The 9,593-nt window shown below is 37.9% G+C and overlaps 1 protein-coding gene across 2 annotated transcripts in view; it reads right to left on the bottom strand.

Annotated features, from left to right (window-relative positions):
* Nucleotides 1–1,470: 1,470 nt before the first annotated feature.
* Nucleotides 1,471–9,593, bottom strand: part of lingo1a (leucine rich repeat and Ig domain containing 1a) — a 165,293-nt gene continuing 157,170 nt past the window's right edge. For both annotated transcript variants that reach the window (XM_017430011.3, XM_017430010.3), the window contains one exon: nt 1,471–5,720. In XM_017430011.3, the coding sequence (XP_017285500.1) occupies nt 3,861–5,708 (1,848 nt within the window). In that variant the 5' untranslated portion in view covers nt 5,709–5,720 and the 3' untranslated portion in view covers nt 1,471–3,860. The remainder of the gene's footprint in view (nt 5,721–9,593) is intronic.

The following is a 9,593-nucleotide window of genomic DNA, read 5'->3' as shown; positions in this document are numbered from 1 at the left end:
GGGTGTTGATGTGGATCCACTTAGCATGCAACATCATGGTTGGTTTAATAATTTAGAATCTGCTTTTAAAGACTGTTGGTGGATCAAATGTGCACCATTATTTCAAACACAAATATGCAATATTTTAATTGGGACAACATTCTATTTGAAAGGATTACTGTTTAAACCTTTGAATAACTTGTGATGCATCAAATTAAGATGTAAAGAGTGTTTGTGCTCTTTTGGTTAAACATTGTTAGTCACTTAATAAATCAGTCAGAAATGCTGAAACCTGTAGGGCTTGACTATAAATGACTAAATAGGTGAATTAACAAACAATGGGTATAGCTGCTAAGATTGTTAGAACCCTAACAAACAAGAATTGGGTTGTTTATTCAGATGGGCAACAACTGACCTGCCTTTTAAATTTTACGTATACATTTTAAATATAACTTTCAAAAGAACTTGTTTTATATTTTAGGCTCCTTCAGCTTCTGTTGTGTGACAGATGTGCTGACAAGCTGCTTTTTCTTTGGCTTACCGTGTCCTACATGATGCTAAGCACTTAATTTTAGATAAAGAAAAACCCAATGTGTCCATGTTGTCATACGTAGTTCAAGAAAGTCAACTTGTCACATGAAGTTAGAATTCATTAGTCTGCTGATGACCAAGAATTTTAAGCACAAATCTTATATCTAAAGAAATAAAACGAGTGTTTCTCTTACTTACTGGGGCTCTCAGGTCTCAAGAATAGTTTCTCTTCAATTCTCCCTGTCTGTCTTCAAGTCAGAAGATAAGGGAGCATCGTTTGATACAGCTTGAGAGGGAAGAAATGTCTCTATGGAGTCTTAACCATGTCAGCAGGGAGGTGGAACAAAAAGGAACTGAACAGAGATCCAAATGCAAAGCAGAAATGCAAAATATTGCACGAAGCTAGGCAATCCTAGACATACTCCTGCTAAAATCTTTCAGGGTAACCATATTGAAACCAGAATGAAATTCTACTTCAAGAGCTACTATTTTCACTAATTACTTAGACTGTCTGTGTAAAACCACCAATTGTGCAGGCTAAATTGATAATATTCCCTATACATATCATAAAGCCTGTGATCCGAATCTAATGGTGGCTAATTAATGTTAAGAGGCAAGGAGAGTGAGCAAGTGAACTGCAATTTTCTCTGTAAACAAGTAATTAGAGGTAAAACATACAATGGCAAATTACCTTGCGGCCTGCATTTAATGAGGTATTCAATCATAAAAATCAAAATTACTGTAAGTTGTTCAGCAGTCACTGACACACTGTAGCTACACCCAACTGTGCAGTTGGGCTTCAGCCTGCGCATGGTTAGCAAGTATTGACAGGACAATATGGTCCGTTTAAAAACTTGGCGATTGTGTGATTCATGAGTTACTTCCAACAACACAGCTGTCATTTTTGGCTGTTAGGTCTTCACCTAAAATGTTTTTATCGTCAAGAAAAACGACTGCATGTTTAAAAAGGTCCATAGATTGTTTATTACAACATACCATATTCTCAACAATTCAACATCAACAAAACTTTGTTAATTAAAAAAAAAAATCTGCATATTACTGTTATTGCACAGAACAATTTGAATGTATTTTCCATAGATTTCTTTTTTAATATCTTTTTTTTTTTGTAAAAAGTTGGCTTGGACTATACATAGTTAGTATAACCCAGGGTCAAAACTAAAATGTAGGAATAACAGAAATCAAAAAACAGTATCCCCAGATCACTCGGGACCAAGAAAAGGCTAGATACAGTAGCCACACTTTGAACAAAGAGCATTCATAATCAGCAAGAGGGAGAACTGTGAGCCACATCCAGTGTTTTTTTTTTCTCTTTTATGCAAAACGGATTACACCAAAGCTCCTTCAGATTGCTCCATTGGTGAAACCATCTGTGTCAGTCCACCCATCTGCATATTTTGTCCATACTTCCAGCCATTACCGTGACGTTACTTGTAATGTCATCCATCATAAATAACTTTATCCTTACACACGTTTGCAAATCCCAGCTGTCCATAGTGTGCAGTTAAAAAGTTAAGGCTGTAACCCTTGGATTTTATATGCAGGACCAAATTGGAGCGTAATATGCAGAAATTCTTCCCACCCACCTCCTTACAAACAACGTATATCTCTGGGGAGAAGCAAATCTGTAAAAGATCCAGGAAGGTAACATTTCCATGGCTTAAATGGGAGAGGGAAAGTACAGTCATGGACAAAGCGTCAGTTATAAAATAAAATAATTAAAAACACAAATAAAACAAACAAACAAACAAACAAACAAACAAAACAAAAATCAAAGAAGAAACAAACAATGATAGAAATATGCCATAGCTTGAGGAGCACATTGTATTCCAAAATTAGAGCACCACTATTCTGATTCTTTGCAATTGTGTTGAGCATAAAAATAATACTATCATATACATAATTGTAGTTGAAATGTAATTTAAAAATGTGTAATCACTTACAGTGCTAATCAGGTGTTGGTCCTTTTTTTAAATATTTTTTTTCGTACCATTGCAAACCAAAACTACAACCTCATGTGAACTGTTAAAATCTGAGTTAAAATGCTTCTATTTCACTGTATTTGCTCAAACCAAATATATTTTAAATTTACACCCAAGACATTTGACCCTCATGAACAATTTACCAGCCAACTAGCACAGTGGTACAAGAACCTAATACCTGCCATGTAGTTTGACTGTAGAATGATTGTTCTAACCCCTATAAGTTAAAACATCACATTAAAAATGCCTGTTCTGATTCTGTAGTGTTATATATTCCATGTGTGTGCCTTGGGAGAGTCTTGCAATACTGGACAAATACAACTTTAAACAGAAGAAAGTCACTTTTATGATACTTTTTTATGTCCAAAAATTGTTTTAAATATTGCTTTTATAAGATTCAATCAATCAAACAACTGTAATCCTTTATGTGCAACACTAAAGGTCATTGTAGTAGTGAGAGATGGCTTTGGTATCATCCAGTTAAATTTCAAAAAACAAATTTGCTTGTCATAATCTTTTAAGGTTTCATCAATGTAACTGTTTAACTCGTCATTCAACATTTTTTTTTAGGTTATCAGTTAGCTGCTGTCAAATTAAAAGTATGTTTTACATCTGCAGTTTTGCATTTTTCCAAAATTGTTCACTTAAAATCAATGCTTTTATGTATTTTTCCAAACTTTTGAGGAGAATACTTGCTAGTAAATAGTCTACAAAGTTGTGAAACAAGTAAATCTTGGATATACCATAGAATAAATGTGTCTGTAGAAAAGCTAAAGCAAAAAGACCAATAGTACATTGTATTAACTCTTAACAAAATTGTAATGCATCATAGAATAACTAAAAATAAACCCTCATTATGTCTGAATGCGCTCATCAACCCAAACAAATATATCAAAACAGCACAAATAACCCTAAAAAAACAATCAAACAAAAAACATCATTAAACATAAAACATTATTAAATGAAGATACAGACAGACAACAACAATCCAAATATGATCTGCCCTCATAGTTTGGCTGTTTGAAATATTTTATTTTTCTTTTTTTTCAACATTTTTTTCCACTAGATATCCATAGGAATATGATTTTTTTATAACAAATTTGACTTTCAATGAATGCCCCGTGGGCTTGTAGAAATGATCATGGTACTGGGTGTGGTTACATTTCCTCCCACTTTAGAAAGTCAGGAACTGGCCTTATGTCAAGTCCACCAGTTAAGAAAAAAAAAAAACAAAACATTACTCTATGTTACCACACCATAATCCACAGGTTTGGAAGAGAGAAAAGAAAATGTCTTCTTTTCCTATTTGTCTTAAGTTTGAGTTCCAAATTAATAAACACCACAGCTCTTTTAAATCATTTTCATGTTAAACTTGCGAGGAGCATCCACTGTGGTGCTGCTCATGCCAGCGTCCGATTTCCGTGGCACGTACTCGATCTCAATGTTGTGCTTAGTGTTGCCTTTGCCTCTGCTCCACAGGAACAGCAGTACCAGGCAAAATAGGACAACACCAAGAAAGGAGATGAAACCCATTGTGGTCGCAATAATCAGCGTCTTTATGTCAAATGGGAAAGGGACATTGGCTTTAGTACCATTAGCACCAGTCTCTACTGGCTGGTTGGATATGAAAGCAAATGTCTTGTTGGGTTGGTGTGGCCAGTCAGGTGAGTAGCTATGAATGTGGAGGTGGGCAAGAGAAGTGTCATTTCCGCCTGCATTACTGGCTATACACACATAAGTACCATTATCTTGAATCTGGGCATAGCGTACCTCAAGGGTGCCATCTGGCAACACAGAGAGCCTTCCAATTGTCTTGGTGGTAATAAACTTTTTCTGTGGAGAAAGCCACATAATTGCAGGGGCAGGATCTCCATCTGCTTGACAAGCAAAATGAACAATGGCTCCTTCATCGACAAATTTCTGCTGAGGCCTTCGATCCCTAATCCTGGACTTGCGACACGTGAAGTAGTTTGGCTGCAGAACATCCGGAAAGTCTTTGAACTCTTTGCCTTGAACAAACTCAGGAGAGGCACAGGTGGGCTGCTGCTTGTTGAAGTTAAGTCTCCAGCGCCGTCGAAAAACCCACAAGAGTCGGCAATCACAGGCCAGGGGATTATCATACAATGCAAGTGTTTCTAGGTTGCCAACTGAATGAAAAGCAGACTCCTCCAAAGTGCTAAGGGAGTTTCCAGAAACATTTAGAATTTTCAGGTAATTTAGGCCACGGAAAGAGTAGGGCTCAATCATTGTTAGTCTGCCTCCAACCAGATGAAATTCTTGCAGACGCAAAAGGTCATGAAGCTTATTTCCCTCGATGGTATGGATAGGATTGTATGAAAGATTAAGAAAGCGCAAGTAAACCAAATGGCGCAGGGCTACATAAGGAATAGTAGTCAGGTTGGCATTGGCAATGGTCAGAGAGGTGAGATTTAATCCATACAAGCAATTTGGAGTCATCGTATCCAAGTATGGCCAATTGGCTATTTCCAGCACTTTTAGCCGATAGAGGCGTTTAAAAGAGTAATCCCGTATGACATTGATATTGAGGTGGCGCAGCCTGAGAGTGATCAAACTGTGGAGGTGGGTAAAAGCCTCTGTCGGCACAGAGGACAAGTTACACTTCTCAAGACTTAAATGCTCAAGGCTACTAAGGCCGTGAAAAGCCCGGTGGGAGATGAAAACCAGGTCATTATCACCCACCTCTAAAGACCGAAGGTTGTACAAATCCTGGAACATGTAGTCCAACAAGATGACAATCTTGTTCTCACTTATGTCCAGCTCTGTGAGATTACTCAGGCCTGTGAATACACCCAGCTGAATCAGCTTCAGCTTGTTGCTTCGCAGTCCCAATGTCCGCAAGCCATAAAGGTTATTGAACGCTCCAGGTTCAATTGTGGAAACAGTATTTTCACTGAGTTCTAGGTGTTCGAGGTTAGGAAAGCTGGCAAAATCGTCTGGGTTAATCGTTCTGATGCGGTTCTTGCTGAGGTCCAGCAGTCTTGTTTCTGCAGGAATGCCTTCAGGAACCGTCATAAGCTTCTTGCGGTGGCACATCACAGAGCGCTCTTGAACATTGCACTCACAGCGGGATGGGCAACCTGTGGTGGAGCTCGACAGCACGGTGCCCAGCATCAAGAGCAGAATGGGCTGCCAGCAAGCCACCAGGTAGCTGTGCCCAGTCGCTTCCCTGGCCACCATCTTATCGGTTACCTGAGGAGAAGCAGAGACAGAAAAGAATATTGGTTAGATATAAACCCTCATCATTTCCACCTTGTAGCACTTACTAACAGTTCATTTTTTCTAATATTTAAACATGTTCTATGCACACTACAACAATTAAAAATTATAGGATGGAAAACTTACAAGATGTTTCTATGGGTAGAACTTGTATTTTAAACTATACCCCTTTGACTTTTGTTTATTTTTAGGCATCTTGTTTGTGCAGTAATCATAAGAGCCAAAGGAATGCCATGCTCATCACCCCAGTGCAGAGAACAAGGCAGATAATATGACACCTGTTACAATATTCATGAGCAGACGTAAGATGAATACAGGTTGCTGTGAATAAGGTGTGTGCTTGCATAATTGACAGTGCTGAATGTTTTGAATTCTGCATCCCACGCTTGTCTGCACACACACATACACACTTAAAAAAGCTACTCTAAAAGCAGTTAGCTACTGTTATACGTTATGCCTTCTACAAGACCTATTGTGATATAGAAGAAGAGGTACAGACTACAAATGCAAAGGCCTAATCTTACTAGTGATCTCCAAACACCCTGCACTACACCCCCATTGTGTCTGCTGTGGGCTGCTGAACGTTATTTCCACAGATCACCTTGCAGAAACTCAATCAGCCAATGCTGCTGCTCTGATGTGAAGTGACGGGACACAGCTTCAACCAGAATAAATGACATTTTCAGTAATCCACATCATGCTGTGTCACAGAAAAATATGCTGAGCTCATTTGTGACTTGTTCTAGTATCATTAAGTCTTTTTTTTTCCTTTTTTTATGCCCTACAGTCTTTTTTTCCATTCTCCAAGTCGAAATCTGCTGTGTGAGTTAAAACCCTTGGGTTAGCAAGAGAACTCAATCAAAGATCGATGGTGGCAAGTGTGATATATGTGCTGTAGCTGACACCCAGCTTCAGCAATCTTTTGGTATAAAATATAGACCACACACAACCAGGGACTTAGTAAATTTTTTTCATCTTTCTCTCTTGCAAACCTTTTATTTATCTGTCTAAATTTATTAGGATTCTTAAAAATGGAAAAAAGAGGTAAATAGCTATTGAAAAGAAGTAGGATAATTATTAGCAACATACACACAAGAAAGGTGGGCTATACTGCAACTGGCTCTGTGTGTGTGTGTGGGTGCACACGTGTGTTTGCCTGTCTGCTAGCAAAATATACCATGAAGTAGTGAATGGATTTTAATGAAACTCTCAGAAAGCAAACACAGGATGTACATCTACAATTGATTATCATTTGGAGGTAACACAGTTCAAAATGGCCGAATGATTTTAATCATGCATGCTAACATGTTCTCCAAGATCTTTATTTAGAATTTTGGCACCAAAGGCCTAGTCAAACAAATCTAAGCTGGCTACTGCAGCTTACAAAATTTACCAACATTAATGTCTCTATCTCAGTCAGTTTTACAAATGCTGAGCTACAATTTGTAGGGGGAGTGGAGCCTAATCCCCAACAAAAAAGCACAAACAAATCACATGAGATCTTTTATTTAAAGCCTTGGCTTCCAAGGTTTTATCAAAGATTTCAAGCAATGCTTGGCCTTTTATGATGAAAATATTTGCAGATGACAATTAAAGCAAGGTCCTTTTTTCCATTTTAAACTGGCCTTGAGGTATTTTTTCCTGGTTTGCAGAAGGATGTTGCACATTTCACTTCTTCAGTAGAGTCAGTGGACCATGCTATGCATATCAAATTGTCAATGTAGAGAAAACTATCAGTTTTAACATGGCTGAGAGTTAATCATGAGGTGAAAAGTTAATGTCATTATAGCAACAACAAATAACTTTTTGTCCCCAGTGCACAGTTAGACAAGTGGACATCAGGCTCCTCAAACAAAGAGCTGTGTAAGGGTGGGGGGTTATGGATTAGATAACTTAGCTCAGTTTCATTTCATTCTGTCTAAGGTCAAAGTTCAGACTGGGGATTTGATGATACCATCTGTAATCAGGCAATGTCAAAACAGGCTGAGAGGGTTTGTGTGAGATCAAAGACCTGCAGCAGAGCCTGTTGTGTTTCATTCTGCCCCCAGCCATATGTGATCATTCTTATTCCTTAACTCAATCGATTGAGTCGGCGCTGAGTGCACTGAGATAGAGTGCTGTGCGTGTGTGGTGGCAAAGACACCTAAGAATAAGTAGTGGCCCTGGGCTCAGCTCTACTGGTCAAGCTTCAGTCATGCGTTTTTTTACCTAATGGATATTAGTCAGTTAGATGGCATTACACTCAAGTCTATTTCCACTGACACTGACATGCAATCAGGAACGTTATCAAATCATAACACATTGTTGGTAAAGTTCCATGATGGCAACAAGACAAAGTTCAGGATTGCAATTTAGAGTATTCTTCTACATGGATATTCAGTATTCAATCATGAAAGCCTGATGAAGATAAACTAGTTTGAGTGAGTGTTTTCCAAAACTGAAATGGGGGGAGAACAAGATCAATTCAACAAGACAATAGAGTTTTAACTTTGAATGTACAATGTCAAACTTTGTAAATGGTATGTGCTATCTTATGGCATATTGTAAGATCTCGCAAAATCTGTGAGCTCTCAGACTAGTAGCTGAGGATGACTCTCAACTACTACCACATCAAACTAGCACAGTAAATTTGTCCACGTTATAAGCATTTTTGTGTTGGCTAAGGTTGATTAGCTGTGGTGGCCGTTTTGAAATGAGTTGTATCGTTATAGATGAGCCACTAGACAAATTTGAATGAAACTAACAAAAACATGGGCGCACAGATGCACAAGCACAAGCATTATCACCTGCATTTCACCTTTTGGTGGTGAGCAATAATTATACATTTGTGTCTCCTGGTCTTTTCCGTTGTACTTCCATTGATATTGTGCAATATCTTAGTGTTCAGAATATGTGTTGTGGATCAGTCTTAAGTAATACCAACTCAAAGTTTAGGCAAACATCTGTAAAACCTGTTGATTTACTGCAAGTTTTCTGTTTATATGGTTGTGGTGGCCATTTTGAAAGTCAGCTGAATCCAAAAGTTAATCAATTGTAGATGTTTATCTAATGATTACTTTTTTTAAAATTTCATTCAAATCTGTCCAGTGTTTCATGAGATATTTTACTAAAAATGAAATGAACAACAAACAAACAATGACAGACAAACTCTCACATGCACAAAGACAAACATAACAAGAGCATTATCGTCTTTTTGCCGTTCGCAAAAGACTATTAAAAACAAACAAGCAAACAAAACGAACTCCAAAGAGCCCTAGAGTATGACTGAATCGTATTATTAAGACAAGATAGAGACACATTAAGACAAAGGAGGACATTTACATGTAGACATTAGCAGGTCTGTATTGTTAATGATCTGGACGTTATCGTTCCCTCACAGGCCTGTGGTCTGAATGCAGCTCTTCATTTCAATCAACAAGCTCCCTGAGTATTACATGAAGGTGTATAGAGTGGTGTGTGTGTGTGTGTGTGTGTGTGGGGGGGTTCTTAAAAAGAACAAATATGTTAAAGAAATAGGACCATGGTGCTCCATTAATGAGAACCCAATGGTGCAAGACCAATAATGTCTTGATCAATGAGTGGTGGAATTATTGTTTTTATGCCAGGATCCAGATCCAGGATCTTAGTGATTTTGCTTCATAGTGGAGGTGGGTGGTGCCCGCCAGTTCTATTACAACTGCAATCCCAATCTGACAGGCTAGTAATATTTTCTTTAACTTTCACAGATGGTATTGTGTGGGTTTGTATGTACATAAATGTATTTTTAAGTTGCTGAAACCAATTCAAGTTTATTACTCTTACATAATATCAATTATAGCTATAATACTTCAAAAAATCTTCATCAGA

This window comes from Kryptolebias marmoratus, linkage group LG11 (assembly GCF_001649575.2).
Source record: "Kryptolebias marmoratus isolate JLee-2015 linkage group LG11, ASM164957v2, whole genome shotgun sequence".
NCBI lineage: Eukaryota > Metazoa > Chordata > Actinopteri > Cyprinodontiformes > Rivulidae > Kryptolebias > Kryptolebias marmoratus.
The sequence above is the reverse complement of the archived record's forward strand: the minus strand, read 5'-3'. Positions and strand labels throughout refer to the sequence as shown.